This window comes from Lynx rufus, unplaced genomic scaffold (assembly GCF_022079265.1).
Source record: "Lynx rufus isolate CCGP_SWC_20201006 ecotype Redwood Valley unplaced genomic scaffold, mLynRuf1.p SCAF_6, whole genome shotgun sequence".
NCBI lineage: Eukaryota > Metazoa > Chordata > Mammalia > Carnivora > Felidae > Lynx > Lynx rufus.
In genome coordinates this window covers 1,204,846-1,228,188 of record NW_025814878.1, presented here as the reverse complement: position 1 = coordinate 1,228,188, position 23,343 = coordinate 1,204,846, and the positions used below count along the sequence as shown (strand labels likewise).

General features: G+C 45.5%; 1 protein-coding gene across 1 annotated transcript in view; it reads right to left on the bottom strand.

Annotated features, from left to right (window-relative positions):
- Positions 1 to 6,286: 6,286 nt before the first annotated feature.
- PRKN (parkin RBR E3 ubiquitin protein ligase) overlaps positions 6,287 to 23,343 on the bottom strand; it is a 1,084,792-nt gene continuing 1,067,735 nt past the window's right edge. Inside the window, exons 10-11 of the mRNA XM_047101957.1 lie at positions 13,952 to 14,069; positions 6,287 to 7,476 (exon numbers count right to left, since the gene is read on the bottom strand). Coding sequence (XP_046957913.1) covers positions 7,364 to 7,476; positions 13,952 to 14,069 — 231 coding nt within the window. The 3' untranslated portion in view covers positions 6,287 to 7,363. The remainder of the gene's footprint in view (positions 7,477 to 13,951; positions 14,070 to 23,343) is intronic.

Sequence of the window (23,343 nt, the reverse complement as noted above, 5' to 3'; positions counted from 1 at the left end):
AGCAGCAGGGTGGGCAGGAGCCCCTGGGTTGATTATTGATGGTTATACTTTAATCTAACATTAACAAGACAAGTGTATCAAATGAGCTGTCCCCATAGTTAACATTCTAGTAGGGGAGACAGGCAGAGACGAGATAAACAAGTAAACTGCACAGTGCATTCAGGGACAGGTCAGTGGTGTGGAGAAAAGCAAGCCAGGATGGGGGACAGAGAGGGTGGAGGAGGGACAGGGAGCAAGTGCCTGCAGGGAGGGAGGGAGGGCACAGGCGATGTGGGGAAAGAGGGTGTCCGATTCAGACACCGCATCTGGAGGTCACTGCAGGGGCACAGGCTGTAGAGAGCGAGGGCTCGCTGGGATGATGCACAGAACAGGTGTGAGATCGTGACATCTGAATGTCTTTGTGACAAACGGCCCCCAGAATAAAGCCAGCTGCTCGTGCAGAGAGACATTTCACAATTTAGGGATTCTCGAATACCACTTGATGGTCCCTCGTGAGTACCAAGGGCTCGCTGTGGTTCCAGTAGATCCTATTTTTAGTAGGATAAGCTCCTTTGGGAGGCATCAGTGTCCAAGATGTTGGCCTCTTGAGGAGTCTGGCTTGAGCACGGATCGGGGAAGCCTCGGCAGAGGCCGGCTGCACAGAAGCAGCAGCGGCCGTCAGGGAGGTGACAGGACCTTCCGGAGGCCCCAGCGCGTGGTGCTGCCCCGGGGCCGGCCCTCATCCCGTGGTCTCCACCCAACACCGTCTCGGCATTTCAAATTTTTAAGAAGAAATCAAAATGACTTTATTCCATTTTGTTCAATTTACTACACAAAAGAGAGAAGCGGGTTTGTATTTCCCATCACTCAGGAACAAAATAAGGTCATCACCCCTTGCATGACATTGATTTGAGTTCTCACACTCTGTTAGCTGCCGCCGGATTATTCCAGCTTCCTGACATCGATCGAGTCCGCACTGGGAGAGATGCTTTTTGAGGGAGAAGTCAGAAACATAAAACCTTTTTTTCTTTCCTATGACTAAGACAGAAGTGGCCACGTAGGTTGGCACGCTGACCTTCTATTTCTTTGCCTTTTACGGAACAAGAGTCTTTCCAGGGGTCAGGACCCCTCTCCGTGCTGGGCCGAGCAGGTGCACGAGAAGCTCAGAAACGTCACGTTCGCGCTGGGTGGCCAGGGCCATTGCACCTTCCCAGAGACTCAGCCCCTCAGCCCACCTCTCCCAAATTTGTTGGCTAGAGTTCCTCCGAAAGAAGCAGTAGAGTGTGTCTGCTGTTTTGTTATTTTAGTCAAGTTCAGGTACTTCAAGAACAGAATTACTGAGTGGAAAAAGCTTCACTCCTTGGCCGCATGCAAGATCAGCCACTTTAACTGTCACAGGAAATTAAAAAACTATTATTTTCATTTAAAGTGAGTTTTCACGCTGCCAAAGGACACGGAAAGTAGAGACAAGTAAAAAAGAAATCACATATAATTTTATCACCATAGCAAAGTGCATTTTAATGTGTGTTCTTCCATCATTTTTTTCTTAGAATTTTTCCAACAGTTTTAGTTACAGTACACACACAATTTTGGTAAACTCCTTTCACTTAACGTTATACTGCAAACATATTTTTTCGGGCTGCGGGATACTTTTCATAACCAAATTGTTTAATGACTATATAAAAAACATGCTTTTGATTTAGATCTGAAAGCTTAAAAGATTAGCTTACTTAATTAGCATACAGAAGACCATGTTATAGCCCTGGAATATTGTCAGTTTAGAAATCTGTTGACAGGGGCACCTGGGGGGGCTTAGTCGATTAAGTGTCCGACTTCAGCTCAGGTCATGATCTCCTGGTTCATGGGTTCAAGCCCCGCGTCGGGTTCTGTGCTGACAGCTCAGAGCCTGGAGCCTGCTTCAGATTCTGTGTCTCCCTCTCTCTCTGCCCCTCCCTCACTCATGCTCTGTCTCTTTCTCTCTCTCAAAAATAAATAAATAAATATTAAAAAAAGATATCTATTGACATAAGAAGATGTTTTATCATATGCTTTAAGTAGAAACACGTAAGCTGCAAAATAATTATTTCTAGATGGCGGTTTTTCTTTTTGCCTTCTTTATGTTCTGTAATGAGCACATACTAAAGGAATACCTATTTTATAAAAAAAAAAAAAACATAAGGAAAACTATACAGGGAAAGAACACTGAGTGGAGATTTGATTGCAAATAGCATTCTTCAAAAATGTCACTGCAGTTTCCCTGAGGTTGAAATTAAAGATCCAAGAATCGTGGATGAAACAAACCATCTGTAGAAAGGAAACACAGTGGAGTAAGCCTTTGCTGCTGGTGCAGTTGGAGAGTTTTTAGGAACACTCGACACGTAGGTGAGGTCACCTGGGGCACTGAGAGGAAGGACGGCAGTGAAGTCATAATAGGGAGTTTAAAAGTCCAACCCTTTGGCCACATATCTCAGAAACTTTTTGAGGTAATGTTACCGCATCTGACACCAGGGTTTCCTGGCTTGTGTCTGATACACGTTTGTAATGGAAAATGATACATCTGTCCGGGGAATACTGGTCAACACATCGTTAAGTCACTGAGCTCTGAGTCTAGGCTCAGCAAGTAAGCTTTTCACTGAACCTTGATTTTCCGTGTAGATTTCTTCAGAATTCAAGCATGAAGTTCCCTGGCTAGGGAGCCTGGTCTGTGGCAAGCCTAGGGCTAGAGACAAAGGTTAGCATGATAGTTCTGTTCTTATCTGCTCCTGGGAGGATAAATGAGTGAAGTTTTACATAATAAATGCCACATATCTATATTTACATATATACTTATTATAAATATCAGGTATAATTATACTTATATATGGAATATAAATATAAATAACATATATACTTATAATAAGTATAAATAAACATAAGATACATATTTGATTCCTGGCACATGGCTCTCCAAAGCTTTGGAATCTCTGTGGAGTGATGAGTGTCTTTTGTATGCTAATGAGATGACTGTGGTTGGGGGGGCCCAGATGGCTTCAAGATGGGGGCTGCTTGCCAGAAAAACCAAGGTATGATTAGAGGCTTGAACTTTCAGCCCCAGTCCGTACCGTCTCCAGAAGGCTGGCGATGGAGTTAATTACTAATGGCCAATGATTTCATCAATCATGTCTACTTAATGAATCCTCCATAGAAACCCCTAAACAACGGGTTTCAGAGAGCTTCCCTCTTGGTGCTGAGAAGGCGGGGCCCCTGCAGAGGACACGGGAGCTCTGCACACACATCTGATCCCATCCCATCCCTGCCCTATGCATCTCTGCGTTCAGTGATTCTTGAGTCTGTACTCTTCATCACGAGCCCGTAGTAGTAAGTAAAGCACTCTCCTGAGTTTTGTGAGTCATTCTAGCAGGTTACTGAGCCTGAGGAGGCGACCATGGGAACCCCGGATTCATAGCCAATGAGAATTACAGGTGGTAACCTGGGACTTGCACCACGTCTCAAGTGAGGGTAGTCTTGTGGAATTGAGCTCTAACCTGTGGGATCTGACACCTACTCCTGGTAGTGTCAGAATTGACTTGTAGGACACCCAGGTGCTATCTGGAGAGTTGGAGAATTTTCTGGTATTGCTGTGATGTGGGAAGAAGCACAGCTCTGGGAACACACGGCAAAGACCCTCAATGAAGGCCAGGATGGTAAGAGAAGGGTTTCCGGAAAAGCTGATTAAATGGAGACCTGAGATTGGTCAGCCAAAGCGGAGAGGGGAGCGTTGTGAAGAGGGCTGTAAAAATTCTAGGCAGATGGAAAATCACGTGTGAAGACCAGGGTGTGAGCTTCTCATTGTAAATGTAGATTTAAATTGATGTTCTAGGTTTTGTACTTTGTTCTCTCAGAAGTTGGATTAGCGTGAGTCAGTCTTCTGGCATCCAATTACCTCTTGATGCTGACAAAGTTGATTCTCTCAGTCTACGCATCGGATGATGGGATCAGGGAACACTGAGGGCCCATCCAGACAGTGTCACCCATTGTGTGCCAAATGTCTTCCCAGGTAACACTTCTCACCTTATTTTTTGCGTGATTATCCAAACCACAGTGGAAATTCTTAAACGTTTGGGGTTGGACAGTTTACTCAGAGGGGGTGGGAGGCAGGTTCAATGTTGTTTTGAAATAGGGTTTTCTTGGAGTGCCTGGGTAGCTCAGTCGGTTGAACATCCTACTCCTGATTTTGGCTCAGGTCATGATCCCAAGATCATGGGATTGAGCCCTGCACTGAGCTCCTCATGAGCATGGAGCCTTGTTAAAATTCTCCCTCTCTCTCTCTCTTCCCCCCACACTCCCAGCCTGGCTCATGCTTGCATGTGTGCTCTCTCTCTCTCTCTCTCAAAAAAACAATCCTTAAAGCAAAAGAAATAGGGTTTTCTTCTAAAAACTGACATCGATACTTTCCATGGTATAAGAACATAGCCAGGCAAGGGTGCTGGTGGGAGCCCGTACCCCACCCAAACAATGATGCTGGCTTTCCCCCACATCTGCTTCTTTTCAAATAAGCCCTCCACCTCTGTGCTTATTCATTTCCACTCACGACACCAGCTCTCTAATTTAGCGCCGGAGATGATAGCACCAGGGCCACCCTTCCTAACAACTTTGTGTTTCTTCAGAGCGTTTCCTGTGGTGCTTGGTACCAATGGGCCCTCATGGTGTGTGGCTTGCCTGCTATATGTATAGGAGCTCTCCAAGAACGTTCCATTCCAGATTGCTCAAACACAGACTCATTGTCAACTCACAGCCACTGAAATAGTTCTAAAGAAATGCGGTGTCAACACACCCACGTCAACAGCGACGCAAGGTCACTGAGCTTTTCTGAAATGACACTACAGAGAAAATCCTTGTGGTTTTTCCTGACTCAAACTTCTGTTTTGGGCATTTGTTAGAAAAGTTTGCTGATAAGGCAGGAAAGTAACCGTTAGATTTTCAACTGATGGCCATAAAAATGGCCATTGCTTGACCAGGCGATCCCTTCAGGCCACGGGGGAGGCTCCCGGAGCGAGGTGTCCTGTGCTTCCCTCCCACGCCTTCAGCATTTATTGGAAATATATCTTCAGAGAGGGACTCAACAGCTTTTTTGATGCTTTTATTGATAAGTCGAGTACAACCTTAGATTTAGTTGTCAAATATTCCTTTACACATTTCAGAGAGAAATATTCTTCCGCAAAGATTCTATTTCTACTTTTTTGATACATTCACATTTGGTTACAGCATTCATGCTCAAACACGTTCATTTGTAGTGGTTTGTGATTCATATTCATTTACAGACGCTGTTTTTTCTTTAACTTGTTTCAGTGTCCTCCTCTGGGAGAAAAAATAAAAGAGACCACCACCAGGAAAGGAGCAGAGACCTAGAAACTTCTACGGTGCCCGAACCGATGAGAGCAACCCTTGTTCGGGCTTCACACATCCAACACACCATGCAAGCTTGGGAGGAAGCAAAAACGACAGTATCGCTAAACCCCAAAACTCTAGTGGATATAAAATACTGGGTGCTCCACATGACAGAGGGAGCCATCGGATTTGTCACGTTGGGTCACTGTAAGAAGCTGCTACTTACTGGGATTGTCAGTACTGTGCAGTTGGGCCCTGAGTGGGTTTTGGACTGATCACTGATACTGGGACACGTGGGCTCATGCCTACTGACCCTCCTTTTTCTCACACTCACAGACAATGGCTCTCCAGGACCTCTCTGTGATCTTAAGGGCTTCCTGACATGAGTCTGGCAGCTTTGGGGTCACGTTGGGGAGGCTGGACTTTCTGACAGAGCGAAGCCAAATGAGGCTATTAATGCCACTGCGGCTGCCACACCCCATCTTGTCCCAGGTCTAGCCTCTGAGAGAAGAGGGAGATCAGGCAGGACTGCCCCTGGATGGATGGTTAGGGAAAGAGGGACGGAGGTCCTTGGGAAGTATTCTGAGGTCATTCCCTCTCTCTCCCTAGCAAGGATTTCTGGTGCTATGTCTACAAAGAGAAGCCTTGCTACTGATTTGATCATTTCCAGGTGCCCTACATCCAAAGAGGACCCCATGGGCTAGTGAAACGCATTATGCTGTGGTCACGATTGTCCCTGAGAAGACAGACAGTGAGAACAAACGACGGTGGTTATACGTTTTCATCTGTAGGGTGTGCTGTAGGAAACGAGGTTTGTTGCATTTAGTGAAACACATCTCTTTTTGATGTGTTGTGGATGCCTCAAAAAAAAAAAAAAAGACGAAAACTTGGTGAAGGCTCCATTTCGATCCATGTCAACGTGAGGAAACCTTCTGGTGTCACTGTACTGTCCTAGAGAAAAGGGCTCTCCCTGGAGTAACCCACTGGGTAAGCAGAGCCCCTGGGGTGTGCAGATGGGGGGGCAGAGCAGGTGCAGAGAGAGCTTAAACTCCTGTGGTGCAGAATCAGGTTTGGCCTCATTTCCATAGCCCCGGAAATGCTCCTTCTTTAAAGATCCTGCTTTAATACTCTGCACTTTTGTTACCATTGAGAACCATTATAAAGCCATTTATAAAAATGTCTCCCCTCTGGGCCCCTTATCCATTAAATTTACAGCGAAGCCAAAGGTACTAGCTTGTTCTCCAAGCCGCAAAATGAATGTCTGAGGTCGAATTATAGACTTCGTAATTATTTTCAGAAAAAACAAGTTCTTTCTAAAGTCGCAAATAATGAAATAGAATGAAAGTACATGGAGTTTTGATTTCTCTCCTGGAATTTAATCATTCAACATTCAAATCAGCTTTCATAATTTCTCACTAGTTGACAAGCCGATTAGTTGATGTTCCGTCAATGTTATATATATAGTAGGATTCTTGGGGATAAAGGCGGTCTTGACTATTGCCTGTGGTTCTTCGGGAACAGATGCTCTCTGAAACCTTAAATGAGAACATTGCTCTTAAAGTTGTGAGTACAGTGCTCAGAATCCATCGCGGTCAGTCTTACAGAGAATTCACCCAGTCGTTGCTGAAGGTAAAATGCGAGAAATGAAAAGAACCTGAGGAATCTCTATGTACGTGTCTAGCCTGACTCGAAATGACGCGGGAATGGCCATCCACACAAAAAAGCCGAACCGCACTTTGACCTCTGCGCTGGGTTGTGCGTATTGCTGAGGCCTGAGAATACTTCTCGCTCTTTTTCATGGGCACAAAGCAAGAGATGCGAGGAGCTTCTCCTCTGACTTTGTTTTTGTAGTTTTGGAAGGACCCTGAGGGCTGCGTGTGCGTGAGAGAGAGGGAGAGAGAGAGAGAGAGAGGGAGAGAGAGAGAGAGAGAGAGCATTTGGAGACAGAAGACCAGGGCATGGCGGGACTCGCGCGCCTTTCCGAGCCGGCCGGCAGGGGGCGCGCGCAGGGCTGCAGCTACACGTCGAACCAGTGGTCCCCCATGCAGGCGCGGTTCCACTCGCAGCTGCAGGCCCAGCACCACTCCAGACGGCACTGGGGCTGCGGGCACTTCATGTGCATGCATCCTCCTGCGGGCGGGCAAAGGACACAGGTGAAGGCCTGGATGACAGCACTTCCCGCACCGGCACCCCGGTCTAGAAATACCTTTTGGCTCACCTGGGTGGCTCAGTTGGTTAAGCATCCCACTCTTGGTTTCGGCTCAGGTCATGATCTCGCGGTTGGTGGGTTCGAGCCCCACATCGGCGCTGTCCGCGCACAGCCTGCTTGGGATTCTCTCTCCCCCCTCTCTCTGCCCCTCCCCTGCTCACTCTCTCTCTCAAAAATAAATAAACTTACAATTTTAAAAAATGTTTATTTATTTTTGAGAGAGAGAGAGAGAGAGAGAGCACGAGCAGGGGAGAGGCAGAGAGAGAGAGGGAGTCACTGAATCCAAAGCAGGCTCCAGGCTCCGAGCTGACGGTGGGGCTGGACCTCACCAACCCCGAGATCATGACTTGAGCTGAAGTCTGCCACTTAACCGACTGAGCCACTCAGGCGCCCTGTAAATAAATAAGCTTAAAAAAAAAAAAAAAGAAAAAAAAAAAAAAAGAAAAGGGTTTCTAAGGGAATGTCTCAAGCAATCCAAGGGCAGAATGTGGACTGAGGCAAACCCGTTGGAAAGCTCCCTGGAAGTTGTGCAGTTAATGACCTTCATCAAGAAAGGAGTGAAGACGAGGGGCGCCTGGGTGGTTCAGTGGGTTAAGGGTTCCTACTTCGGCTCAGGTCATGAGCACACGGTCCGTGGGGTCGAGCCCCGCGTCCAGCTCTGTGCTGACAGCTCAGAGCCTGGAGCCTGCTTCGGATTCTGTGTCTCCCTCTCTCTCTGCCCCGCCCCCCCCAAAATAAAAATTAAAAAAAAAAAAAAGCACTTTGTGAGAGAGCAGTGTTACCCTGTTCTAGAATTTTCTTAAGGCCAAGGACTTTTAAACGGCAAAGTCTGAGATTTCACCGGGATCTGTTGTTCTTGCACGGAACAGGGCCTTCGCCGCATGAGATGAAAGGTCCCTTATTCGGGGATTCACTTTGGGATTCCGCCCCTTCCCACACTTGTTAAATTCATTTCTTATTTGCTTCTGGGGCTCAGACATCAAGTCTGCGGTGGAGTGCAGAGGGAGTTACTCGTGTGAAGTTACATGTAGAGAATGGCTTCTGATCGAATTTCCTAGATAATTCAGGCAAAAGCAGTTCTTTGCTTGAACTCGATATAACATTGGATGTGCTCTATTATTCAATTTTACCAATTATCTTGTTAAGTCATTTTTTTCTTGCCAAATTTTCTAGGTAATTGCTTCAGTACTGTCTCATTTTTATTATTAGAAACCTGGCATAAGAACTTCCACCGATTTAAAATATTTATGAATATGTAACTGAAGGAATTTGTTTTAGGATAATTTAAGGGCATTTAAAATCCCATACTTTTCCAACTTCCTTTTGGTTTGTTTTAAAGGTCATTTAGGGGTGGGAGGGAGGGGAGGGTGGGTGATGGGTATTGAGGAGGGCACCTTTTGGGATGAGCACTGGATGTTGTATGGAAACCAATTTGACAATAAATTTCATATATTGAAAAAAAATTAAAAAAAAATTATAAATATGCAGAAAATCAGGGGAAAAACTCACCTATGATACTTTCATCTTAATATTTCTCATTTAGGATTACACATTGGCAGGACTGTGTAATTTTCCACACATATTTACTGACTGTACATTTATGATATAAATAATATAATGTTTTCCTACTATACCAAATTTTCACGGGTATGGAATACTAACATTACAAATGAGATTTCGTTATAGAAACTAGAAACATAATGGCTCTGTAGAATAAGAAGAAAGGAAATAGGAAGAAAGAATATTCATGTTATTAACTTTCTTTTCCACCTTGGTGCTTAATATATGCAAGGCAGTATGCTAGATCTCATAATATGGAGAAGAATCAGGGACTCTAATTCTAAAAACTCTGCCAACTTCTTTTTTTTTGTATTTATTTATTTTTATTATTTTTAAAAAGTATTTTGTAATGTCTATTTTTTTATTTTTTAAAATATATTTACTGTCAAATTGGTTTCCATACAACACCCAGTGCTCATCCCAACAAGTGCCCTCCTCCCTGCCCATCACCCACTTTCCCCTCTCCCCCACCCCCATCTTCCCTTAGTTCTCTGTATTTAAGAGTCTCATGGTTTGCCTCCCTCCCTCTCTGTTTGTAACTATTTTTTCCCCTTTCCCTCCCCCACGGTCTTCTGTTAAGTTTCTCAAGATCCACATATGAATGAAAACATATGGTATCTGTCTTTCTCTGCCTGACTTATTTCACTTAGCATAATACCCTCCAGTTCCATCCATGTTGCTGCAAATGGCAGGATTTCATTCTTTCTCATTGCCAGGTAATATTCCATTGTATATATAAACCACACCTTTATCCATTTATCAGTTGATGGACAGTTAGGCTCTTTCCATAATTTGGCTACTGTTGAAAGTGCTGCTATAAACACTGGGGTACAGGTGCCCCTATGCATCAGCACTCCTGTGTCCCTTCGGTAGATTCCTAGCAGTGCAATTGCTGGGTCATAGCTTCTCTTTAAAAGTGTATTTATTTCTTTTGAGAGACAGAGAGCACAAGCATACCAGAGTGGGGCAGGGGCAGAGAGAGAGGGAGAGGGAGAATCTGAAACAGGTTCTGAGCTATCAGCCTAGAGCCTGACTTGGGGCTCCATCTGACAAATGGTGAGATCATGACCTGAGCTGAAACCAGGAGTTGGATGCCTAACCAACTGAGCCACCCAGGTGCCCCAAAGCTTTGCCAACTTAAAAGTAAATGTGAGCAAGAAGCTGACAACTTCACGTGACTTTGAGGGCATTTGAATGAAGAAAACATGGCTTCCCTCATAGAGAATTCTATCCACCAACAGATGCTCAAACCATGAAAAGCCCAGCCTATGCCCCATCAGCCCCATGGCTGGGGCCAGCCACTCTTTCATTAGGCTTAAAGACAGAGGAGAAGTTCTTGAACACCCTGGCACTTTTTGATCAGAGAATGGGACTGGAATCTCATCTGTTTGAGGCAGAAATGAAGGAAGCCACTTTCCGCGGTGGAAGGCTGCGGGAGGAAGTGCAGGCTTAGCCTATGTTTAAGATGGAAATGAGCCTCATTTTCATTACGGCTTTGCTGCACAAAGAACTACTTTCTGGGATTCAGATGACCATGAAATAGATCATGAATTTACTTTGAGGACGAGATCATGAAACGAGCTTTTCTGGCCCATAGAGCTCACATGTATCTCTGCTGTATGCTTGAAATCAGTGGAGACTATCATTAATAAGTTTAAAGTCTCAACTTTTCTGTTCATAGGTTAAAAATCTATAGGTGAAAAATCAGTGCTTTCCATTTATACTAAGTCACGCTATTTCAAAGAAATGGTGGATTGGGAAACCTTTTTTAAAACAATTTTTAGGGGCGCCTGGGTGGCTCAGTCGGTTAAGCATCTGACTTGGGCTCAGGTCACGATCTCGCGGTCCGTGGGTTCGAGCCCTGCGTCGGGCTCTGTGCTGACGGCTCAGAGCCTGGGGCCTGTTTCAGATTCTGTGTCTCCCTCTCTCTGACCCTCCCCTGTTCATGCTCTCTCTCTGTCTCAAAAATAAATAAATGTTAAAAAAATAAAAATAAAATAAGTAAATAATTTTTACTTTATTTTTGAAAGAGAGAGAGAGAGAGAGAGAGAGAGAGAGAGGGGGACAGAGGATCCAAAGCAGGCTTCGTGCTGATGGCAGTGAGCCCCATGCGGGGCTTGAACTCAGAAACCGTGAGATCACGACCTGAGCGGAAGCCGGATGCGTAACCCACTGAGCCCCCAGGCGCCCCTCCGGGAAGACAACTCTTAGCCCTCAGGCTTTTGCGCTCTGCTAGCTTGCTCTCTCTCTCTCATGTTTTATATAAAATATCTGTTCATGTATTTCCTAGCTACTTGTTAATTCAACAGATATCTGTCAGGACTCTTCTGGGCCTGGAGGACAGACAGACAAGGCTCCTGACCTTTGGTGATAACAGAACGGTCTCTCGCTACTGAACTTGCATCGTGAAGTGAGCGTTCGTGAAGGGTCTCTGCGTCTCCTCTGACCTCAGGTTGTCTACACGGCATCACCGCTCCAGCGGTGAGGACCGGAAGAGGTCTTGCCCCTGGCTCCGCTGACGTCCTCTGTGCGCCCTGGAGTGTCAACCCAGGGCACAACCCAGCGCACGGAGGAGAACAGCGGCTCACGGCGCACGCGGATCTATTTGTTGCCGGGAGACCACTGACTCCGCCGGGGACCTGGCCTGAACTGAGCCCCGTTCCTGCCGCTCTGGGATGTGCTCGCACTCTCCCCTTTGCAAGAATAAAGACCTCCTAAAGGGCATGACCGAGGAAAGAGAGGCGGGGGGGGGGGCGCACCTCCAGACTGCCGGGCTTCACGCCACGGCGAGCCAGGCGTTAGAGGCCTGCCGGGCAGGTGCCGCTCATGCTTAGTGGGGAGAGTGTGGGAAAAGTGTACCTGGTGCTTCGTTTTACTTCTCATCGGGCAGGGCTGCCGCCCCTACCTCACCCACGCAGAGGTGTCTGACACTTAGGACGGGCTCCGGGGGCCGTGATGGCTTTAAGCTGGCCGGCACATCCAGGACTGACGGCGGCAGGTACCCCGCTGGCTGCTGCGGGGTATCAGACTGACCGTGAACGGGGCGGCCCAAAGTACAACTCTGAATATAGACTGAATGCCGCAGAGCAGGGGCGGGTTGTGCAACGATGGCCGGCAGGCAACAGGACTGCCACGCGATCGTGGGAGCAGGGCACACTCAGGAGGAGAATAACACCGCAGCTGCAAGTGTAGACACAGCATCGCGGAGCTGAGCGGGCCTCCCCCCGTGTCCTACAGCGTATGACAGGGGTCACTTGTCCATTAGGACGGGATCAGGAAGGGCGGTCCTTCCGTCTGCCAGCTCTCCCCGGTGTCCCCGTAGGCACGGTGGCCTCCAGCATTTATGAGGAGGCACGGGTGTGACGGGGTGTGTAAGGAAGGAAGAGCAGGCCCTCTTGGGAGTTGATGCCTTGGGTTTGGAGCATCGTCAGGGAGAGAAGCGTTCGAGTGTGGCCCCTGGGATTCTAAGCCTGTTGACTCACGCAAACAAGGGCACAACTGTGGGCTCCTAAAAGACCGCCTGCGGTTAATGTCAGCTAATCCAGCGGCATCCCCAAAGTTTCAGTTCACGTTCTCAAAATTTAGAGAGTAGTTGGTAGAAGGCCAAAGGAATAACTCTATTGAGAAACAGATTACGCGAAGGATACTCTACTGAAGGGGGCAAGTGTCGTAGTAACGTCGAGGACTAAATGTCCCATAGCAGGGATGGGGACGTCAGAGCCCAGAGTGTGTGCTGCGATTGAAAGGTACACAAGTGGGTGTGAGGAGGAAAAAAAGAATATCATGGCCAAAAGAAGTGGGAACCTGTCCATTAAACAAAATTAAACAGATTTCTCTTACAGAAGGAAGTCTGGATTGCCAATGTATATTGTGAGCGGGGATAATAAGAATAGCTTCCTTATGCGAGTCCTGTGAGGGCTAAATGATGTGATAATTGTAAGGAACCTAGAACAAGCATAGAACAAATGCTCAATACAAGTTAATTGTTTGTGTTGTTGGTATTATCCAAGAGGGGGCTCTAGTAGGAATGACCTGGCAAATGTATTTGACATGGTGACATTCCCCCTTTCCCCACTGAGTGTCTCTAGACACCAGAATACTATGGGGGATACAGTGAGAAATACTGGACTAGGAAATATATATATATATATATATATATATATATATATGTTTAAAAAAAATATATATAGTAAAACCTTGGTTTGCAAGCATAATTCATTCCGAAACATACTTTTAATTCAAAGCACTTGTGTATCAAAGTGAATTTTAAGAACCATTGGCTCAGTTGTGATCATGTGACATTCGGCATCACGTACGACTCGTATTGCAAAAGATATCGCTCATCTATCAAGCTAAACTTTATTAGAAATATTTGCTCATCTTGTGGAACACTAGCAGAACAAGTTACTCACAGTCCAAGGTTTTATATATATATATATATATATATATATAGTAGACAACTTACCAGATACAAAGTGCCTAATATTATTAATAATAAATAATAATAAGGGTAATTAGGGTTTATGGAGTGCTTTCTCTATGCCAGGTACTTGGCCGAGTATCTGCCCTGCACGACATCTCATGCTTCTACTATTGGGGGACAGCTTCTATTTTCATCTCTATTTGACAGAGGAGGACCGTGGGCTTAGGCAGTTAAGAGACTTGATGTGGGACAGTGGAGAGATTTGCACTCTGGCCAATGGTTCCAAATTCCCTGAGTGCTGAACTACTATTCAGTTACACATCCTCCTAGAATTCCTGACTGTTATAACCACGCAGCTCATGTTCTCCAAGAAGCTCACCAAATCCTCACTTTTTTTCGTAGCCCAGACTCACCATTTTTTTCAACTGGCACATGGCAACGGGGACAGGGCTTGGTGGTTTTCTTGATTGTTTCTTTAGAGGCCTCTTCCCACCGAGCTTGTTCTGCGGCCTTCTCGTCAACTCTGTAGGCCTGCGAATAAAGACAAAAAGAGTTGAAATTCGGATCTTTATGTCAGGGTTGAGGTTCCTTGAAACACCGATATGGGAACTTCTTCGAGACAGAAGTGTCTTCAGGCAGCACAAACACAAAGTCACTTGGCAAGTGGTGGACAAGGTTTGACATGGATGGGATATACTTCTCTTGGCATGGGCCCTTCGCTTGCAAGCTAAGAAAACACAGCTTGATTTTATAGTGCGAGATCCTCTCTTTTGTTGTTTTGAATAATTGTAATAAATAACATCTATCAGGTGTCCAATGTGCAGGCAGGGTGATCAGTGCTCTACAGACACTTCTTTGTTCGATGCTTTGTCAGGAGAGCGTCCTCGCTTTTATTTTCCATCGAGGATCAAGGGAGTTACACAGTTGCCCAAAGCTGGCGAGTGGGACATTTAAATGTTCTTCATCTTGTTATCCTTCATTCTTGCACCTGGGGAACGGTCTTCTGTCTTCAGGAGCCAGAAGAAGGAAACAAAGTTGACGTGGCTGGGGATGCAGAGAGAGCCGGGGACAGCCCATGTGAGGACTCTGGGCTCAGGGGACATCTGCCCGGGCTCCCGTCCCGGCCGCAGCCGGGTGGGTGACTCTGAGACGCCCCTTCACGTCTCTGAAAGGTCTCATCTCTTAGATGGAAGTAAAAAAGTGCCTAGTGCCTTTGGGGGTCTCAAGCACGGAGTGTGTTTCTTTGAAGGCGTGGGACTAGTATCTGACACGTGTCGTGAAGTGATGCTATGAATTACCTCGGGGTCTATCGCACGGCGAGCTCTCAGAAATGTTTGCAAACACTATTCACGCAGAGGACTGAGCCATCCCCGACCCTCAGCACAGGAGGAGGGGGCGTTTCATGCAACCACTGCAGACATTCATTCTGCTCCTGTCTAATCACTCTAATCTTTCCCGCTTACTTCGACATTGGATGACGTGTGCAGAAAAAGAATTGGTACATTTTAAAAAGTGTTTATTTATTTTGAGAGAGAGAGAAAGAGAGAGCAGGGGAGGGGGAGAGAGAGAGGGAGACAGAGAATCCCAGGCAGGCTCCGTACTGTTAGCATACAGCCCAACTTGGGGCTCGATCTCACGAACCACGAGATCGTGACCAGAGCTGAAACCAAGAATTGGACGCTTAACCAACGGAGCCACCCAGGCGCCCCATGGATTGGTACATTTTTGGATTCGGTACAAGACACGTGTAGTCTCGGTCTATATCTAAAATATTTCAACATGTTAATCCAAATAGAATCCCTCCATTTTGGCTTCTATAGCATCTAAACAAATTTTTTTGTGAGCATTCAAGTCATTTGGTTAACTTGTAATAATTATTTTAATATATTCCCAGAGCTAATTTACATTAAGAAACTATGAAAATTAACTCCTTACTAACTTTAAATATAAAGTAGGTAAGAAATCAAATACCAAAACATGCTCTAACACTCTGATATTACTCTAATAATAATGATAATGATAATGCTCAACAAATTCATAACACTCGTTTTTACACGTTGACTCCCATCATTTCAGTTGCTTGTCATAACAACCTAGAGGAAACGGTGCGGTGTCTAATAAGTTAACAAACTCACAGATGAGCCCTCTGAGTGACAAAGGTCAGGTGCCAAATTCAGGATGTTTACACTTATGCAGCAGGATCAGTGCCTCTCAAATGCAAAAATTTGGAAAACCTGAAAGATGGGAACTCAAACCAGAGGTGCTCACACACAAGTTCCTCGCCCATGACACTGTGCTTTGAGCATCAAACTCTGCCCAGCACCATCATGCGTGGCAGGTGGCAGGTTTTCTAGGTGGTGAGCATGAAGGCAAGAGCTAGTAGGTAGTCATCCTCTTTTTTTTTTCTTTTTTTTAAATTTTTTTTTCAACGTTTTACTTATTTTTGGGACAGAGAGAGACAGAGCATGAACGGGGGAGGGGCAGAGAGAGAGGGAGACACAGAATCCGAAACAGGCTCCAGGCTCTGAGCCATCAGCCCAGAGCCCGACGCGGGGCTCGAACTCACGCACCGCGAGATCGTGACCTGGCTGAAGTCGGACGCTTAACCGACTGCGCCACCCAGGCGCCCCGGTAGTCATCCTCTTATGGCCCCAGTGCAGGGAGGCACTTGGATCTAAGACGCCACGTCTGGGGAGTAGAACCCTCCGTCCCACGTTCGAATCCAACGTCCAGCCATTCACTGTCACATTCAAAATACTTTCGAAATGTTAAAGTGTTTCAGTCTTAATAAAGACACCAAAAGGAAAGGCAACAAAAGCAAAAATAAACAAGGGGGACTCTGTCAAACTAAAAGGCTTCTGCACAGCAAAGGAAACGTTCAGCGGAATGAAATGGGGTAAAATATTTGCAGATCAGATATCTGATAAGAGGTTAATATCCAAACTGTATATAAGGCTTCTAGAATTCAATAGCAAAAAACCCCAAGAAATCTGAGAAAAAAAAAATGGGCAGAGGATCAGAACAGACGTTTTTCCAAAGAAGGCACGGTAAAAAGGTGCTCCACATCACGAATCACCAGGAAAATACAAATCAAAGCCACCGTGAGCTATTTACCTCACACTTGGTAGAATGGCTATTGCAAACAGAGAAGAGATCCCAAGTGTTGGCGAGGATGTGGAGAAAAGGGAGCCTTGGGCACCGTTGGTGGGGATGTAAACTCGTGCAGCGGCTGTGGTTAGACAGTGTGCCGCCACTTGTGACCACACAGATACACCTTGGAGGCATTATGCTCAGTGAAATAAGTCCAAGAGAAAGACAAATACCATATGATGTCACTTGTATGTGGAACCTGAACTTGAACTCGCGGCTACAGGGAATGGACTGACAGTGGCCAGGGGCGGGGTTCGGGAGACAGGTAAGTCAAGGGGGTCACAGGGGACAAACTTTCAGTTATCAAATAAATGAATCCTGGGGATGTCATGTCCAGCATGATGACTATAGTTAACAATACTGTATTATATATTTGAAACTTGCTAAGAGAGCAGATCTTAAAAGCTCTTAGGAGAAGAAAAAGAATTGTCTACGTATGGTGATGGATGGTAACTAAACTCGTGGTAATCATTTCTCTGTCTATATATCAAATCATTATGCTGTGCACTGAAACTAATATAATGTTATATTTCAATAACATCTCAAAAAAGAATGATGTATTCTGAGGTAAATAACTACGTTTGTACCTAACTTGCAGCATTTAGTGGTTTTTACTGTAATTCGTATGTATGTTTCTCTTGTTTCTAATAGAAAGCGAATTTGTCCAGGGCCAAGATCACGTTGGTATCTTCCTCCCACGACCAGGATCTGCCTGGCACCTGGTAGGCACTCGCGATGTTTCGGCTGAGTAATGAAGGAATGACACTAACACGATAGGCATCCAGGGATAAGGCCCCAAGAAGCCCGTGGGGCACGTGGGGTGCATCCTAATGACGGCCTTTCAGTGAAGCAAATTTCTTTCTGTGAATTAGCTATCCCATTCACAAACGAGGCTTCCTTTATAACTCAGAGGGTGTCATGTGATTTGTCAATACTTTGTTAGGATAAAACAGAGTAAGTTTACTGGCTAAGAATAACCACAGGTACTGAGAACTTCCTTTGGCCCCGGGATGATTTAATGATGACTCTGGCTGAGAGTGCAGGGTGATAAAGCTGTGGTTGATGACAGCAGTTGCAAGATTTAGTAAGTAGGTTTGTATCTTAAGTACACATCTTCCAGTCAGCTCAGATTCACCTGTGGGCCTAATCCTCAGTGATACATAGCAAACATCCCCTAACCATATGCTCCAAGATTTTCTTTTTTAAGGTCCGGGAGCTCGTATCTCTAAAGTGATGCTGTAAAATTGTTTGCGGGGGCATATAGATCAGAGAAATACATAGTTCTACTTAGTAAAAACTGATTTCAAAATTCTTTTCAGCAATATGGCTCGCTGTACAATAAGTGCAATTCTTCTCAGGTCTATACACCTAAAAATGATGGATGAAATATGAAAGAAAAATCTTTACTTAATGCATGGCTGATCTGGTGGGAGAATACAGGAAATCCCTGAGGGCTAGAATAAGAAAGAGAAATTTTAGAAAGTTAAAAATAAATGGGGGTGCCCAGGTGGCTCAGTCGGTTGAGCATCTGACTTTGGCTCAGGTCATCATCTCGCGGTTCTTGAGTTCAAGCCCCGTGTCGGGCTCTGTGCTGACAGCTCAGAGCCTGGAACCTTCTCTGGATTCTGTGTCTCCCCTCCTCTGCTCATACTATGTCTCTCAAAAATAAATAAGCATTAAAAAAATTAAAAAAGAAAGAGAAAATCCTCTTGGGTAAAGGAGGGAGGAATCTGGGGTTTGCTATGGGGCTGTATTCTTTGTCTCAGGGTTCTCAGAGCTGGGTCTTTACAGGCCCCGAGAGTATAGACCGGACAAAACCTGGACCGGAGCAGGGTGGAAGGTGGAATCAAATTTTCCCATTACACACACACAACCTAGACTCCGGAGGGGTGATATCCTCAGCTGATGGGAAAAAAATCTTCCCAGAAGAGAGAATTGGTAAAGAATTAATAAAGCTATGTGCTGGTCTCAGCCTTATGGTGAGGCGGGTTGGGGAGACAAAGTTTGAGAATTCCTAACCACCAAGCCTTACACCCAAGGTTTTGTGAAAAGAATGCATACTACCTGATTACCTGAGAAAAGAACCCAAGCCAAGAAGTTAATCTGAAATACTCAGAATGCTCCGGTAGCATACCCATGAACCTGGCTGAAGCAGAACTATTTTCCATAGAGTACTGCACTTCATTTATTTACTTAAAATTTTTTTAAATGTTTATTTTTGAGAGAGAGGGAGACAGAGAAGTAGGGGAGGGGCAGAGAGAGAGGGAGACACAGAAATTGAAGCAGGCTCCAGGCTCTGAGCTGTCAGCACAGAGCCTGACGTGGGGCTCGAACCCATCGACTGAGAGATCATGACCTGAGCTGAAGTCGGACGCTTAACTGACTGAGCCACCCAGATGCCCCTAGATTAATGCACTTTAAAAAGCCAAAGTTCAAAAAAAAAAAAAATCATACAAATAACATTCCAAAAAGCCTGAGATCACACAAAAAAGTTGCAACTGTAGGAGAAAACAAACTATCATGAGTGAAAGCGACAGAAAATATAAAACTGAAGAACCTGACCAACAGAGGTGTGGATACTGGAACAGTCAGATACAGAATACAAAATAAATATATTTGATATGCTCAAACACCTAAAGGATACAAAGTGTGGTAAAGGCATCAGAGACTATCATGATTAACCAGGCACATTTGGAAAAGACACATACTTCTTTGTTTTGTGCATTTCTTTCTGAACACAAAGAAACTAATGATTAGAATTAGAAACTCACTTGATGAATTACATAGCAAATTAGACACAAATGTGGGGTAACTCGTGAACCGGAAGATAAAACTGAAGAAATAACCCAGACTGCAGATCAGAGGCAATCAGTACAAAACGAGAAAAGTAGAGTGAGAGTCAGTGCGGACAGTGAAAAGGTAGAACACTTCTCTAGAGTTCTAGACAGAGAGAAATAGGAGAAGTGTTGGTACACAGAGTGGCAAAGAAAACAGATTATCTACAAAGTAACAGTTATTCTGACAGCTGATTTCTTGACCCCTGGATGCCGGCAGACAGTAATAGAATGTCCTCAAAGTACTGAGAGAACGTCAGCCTACTTAGAATCTTCTACAGGCAAAATTAATTTTCAAAGTGAACATTAATAAAAATACTTAGAGACGTAAGATACAGAGGATTTCTCACCAACAGACCTTCACTAAAGGAACAGCTACACAGGATAAAGTCCAAAGGAAGAGCTGAATCACAAGAAGGAACTGTGAGCAGGGGCGCCTGGGTGGCTCAGTTGGTTAAGCCTCCGACTTCAACTCAGGTCATGATCTCACGGTTTGTGGGTTTGATCCCTGCGTTGGGCTCTGTGATGACAGCTCAGAGCCTGGAGTCTGCTTCAGGTTCTGTGTCTCTCTCTTTCTCTGCCCCTCTCCCACTTGTGCTCTGTCTCTCTCTGCCTCTCAAAAATAAATAAACGGTTAAATAAACCTTTTTTTTAAATAAGGAACTGTGAGCCAAGAAAATGGTCATATACGGATAAATCAAAGCAAATACTGACTATACAAAACTATCAAAATCATGTTCCATTGGCTGGTTTTAAAAAACCAAGGTAGAACTAAAATGCTAGACAAGAATTGCATGTAAGTAAAAGGATTAAGTGGCTCTAAGGTGCTTATGTTATTTAGGCTGAGAGTCATGGACTTTGTTACACTGATATATGTTTACATTTCTAGTGTAATCATTAAAAGAAAAGAGAGAAAGCACCTGGCTTCTAAACAAGAAAAAATTAATGGAAACAGCAGGCCAACGAAAAGTCAAAGAGAAGGCAAGAAATGGAAGTATAGAAATATAGAAAGATACGGAAAGTATAAAATAAAGTGGCCGAAATGACTGCAAATACATCCGCACCCACAGTGATGTGAAGTCGACGGTAATCTAGAGAAAGGGTAGGTAAACAATGTCCCACGGGCCACGTCTGGTTTGCCACGGTGCTGTAGATAACGTTTTATTGGAACAGCCATGTTCATTCATGTGCATATTGCCTAGGACTATTGGTAGAATTCCGCTGCAGGCATTTGCAGGATTGAGGACTTGCTTCCTGACCGGCTGTCAACTGGGACTCATTCTCAGCTTCCAGAGGCTGCCTGCATCCCCTGGTTCTTGGCTCCCTTCGTCAATAGTAGCGGTGGATGGAGTCCTTCTCATGCTCGAATCTCTCCTGCCTCTTCGTCTGCCCCATCTCTCTGACTTCATCTGGGAAAGGTTTCCTTCTTTGGACCCACTGATTATCTAGGACTCACTCCTTAATCGCGTTTGCAAAGTCCCTTCTGACAAGGCACCTTATCCCCAGGGGTCAGTGAGTCGGGTATGGGCAACTATCTATGAGGGGCCATTACTTGACCTACCATACTTGCCCCTGGTCTAGAGTGGGCTTCTCAACTTTTCTCTTTTGTGCCATGGTTCCCTTTGGCAGTCTTTGGACTTCTGAGAATGTTCTAATATAAAATTCAGAGGATGCCAGCTATCTTGAAATATGGTTGTTAAATAATAAAATAATAATTTTTGACGTAATGCTGTATGGGTTTTGTTGCTGGGAACACATCAGTTAGCAGGATCCAGGGGTTGATGTAAAGTTACCATTATTTTGAAATTGTGATGAGTGTAAGTGATACTTTAGGTTATCTGTAACAACTGTAACATGATATGAAAACAGATTGCTCCCAAACGTCTGTGTATCCAACATCCCGGGCCCAAGGTCCCTCCAGATAGGGTACTGCGAACTCACACCCGGAGTAACAAAATACTTCTCGCGTAACCATTCGCACGTGAGCCTGGACTGATTTGGATCTGGCAGTCCGCCTGGGATACCTGAGCGGGCTGGGAGGTAGGTAAGGAGGTTTTGATTCACGGGAGAAGAGGGAAAAGGAAAACGCTAGAGCAGCAATTTCTGTTTTCATCTTCTGACTTTTGCTTTGTCATCATTTCCTTTACAGACTCCGGGTTTTGAAGAGTTTTGCGCATGGAAGAAAGCACATCCCTTCCTTATTTTAAACGTGTGTACAGTTTCTGCAGTATTAGAAATACTGAAAATTTGATTACTTATTCTAGGGACCAGTTAGGATCTGGAGCGTTAGGTTGGCACCGCCTGGGCTAGGCATGGGCTACTGCAAAGGAACTTTCCCAAGACGCCGAGGGGGAGAAAAGCCCTAGGCAGACCAGTGGGCGGCACCGATAGGGGAGGTGGGGGTGGGCACAGAGGACAGACTTCTCATATTGATAGGGCGACCCTATGGCCTTGTTTGCCTTGTGTATCAGACGTCATTGTATTCTTTTTTTTTTTTTTAAATTTTTTTTCAACGTTTATTTATTTTTGGGACAGAGAGAGACAGAGCATGAACGGGGGAGGGGCAGAGAGAGAGGGAGACACAGAATCGGAAACAGGCTCCAGGCTCTGAGCCATCAGCCCAGAGCCTGACGCGGGGCTCGAACTCACGGACCGCGAGATCGTGACCTGGCTGAAGTCGGACGCTTAACCGACTGCGCCACCCAGGCGCCCCAGACGTCATTGTATTCTGATGCTCCGACATCTGGGGCCTCACTGACACCCGAGAGACCACCCCTCCCAGGGCTAGCCAATTCCCGGAGATAGATGGGAGCATGCTGCTCCTACGCAAACCAGCCAATCCGGAGCCCATACCCCAGCTGTCTCCTCTGCTGGGCTCCCACACTCCTGGCCACCGTGTCCTGTCCTAATCACACCCGGGCCAGGTAGGCACCAGGCAATTAGGGATGGCTCTTGCACCCCAGATCTCATGGAATCGTTCAACCGAGCTGATCCAAAGCCCGCTTTCCCTGCCTCACCCATCCCTTCGCGTGGAAACCACCAAAAGCTCTTGTCCACGTTTCCCCTGCTCCCTGTGCCTCCTGACCAACCCTGGGGCTTCCCTATGTGGTCCCGCAGGGTGTCACCTGCCCTCCTCTCGGGATCGGTGAGTAATAGACTATCTTTTCCATGGCAGTCATTTCCTAATCTGCTGGGCTTCATATTCCTGAGTAATAAAACCTGTCTTTCAGAACACCTAAGATAAAACCGGTGTATATCTAATGTCCCAGCAAAACTATTAAAATGCCCTTCTGTCTCAGAAGTATCCTGGCTTGGATGATAGGTCATTGGGTGTTGTGTTCATTAACAATTAGCAGGTTAGCAAGCAGGTTGTTTTTATATAACGAGAGGTGCCATTTGTTGAGAACCTACTATGTGTGAAACGAACATTGTTTCTATCACCTTTTTTTTTTTTTAATTTTTTTTTCAACGTTTTTATTTATTTTTGGGACAGAGAGAGACAGAGCATGAACGGGGGAGGGGCAGAGAGAGAGGGAGACACAGAATCGGGAACAGGCTCCAGGCTCTGAGCCATCAGCCCAGAGCCTGACGCGGGGCTCGAACTCCCGGACCGCGAGATCGCGAGATCCCGCAAGATCGCGAGATCGTGACCTGGCTGAAGTCGGACGCTTAACTGCCTGCGCCACCCAGGCGCCCCATGTTTCTATCACCTTTAATCCTTGTAATAATCCCACACGTAATACAGTGCAAATGCTATCCCACACGTAATACAGTGCAAATGCCATCCTTATTTTGCAGATGAAGAAAATGAGCCCGGAGAG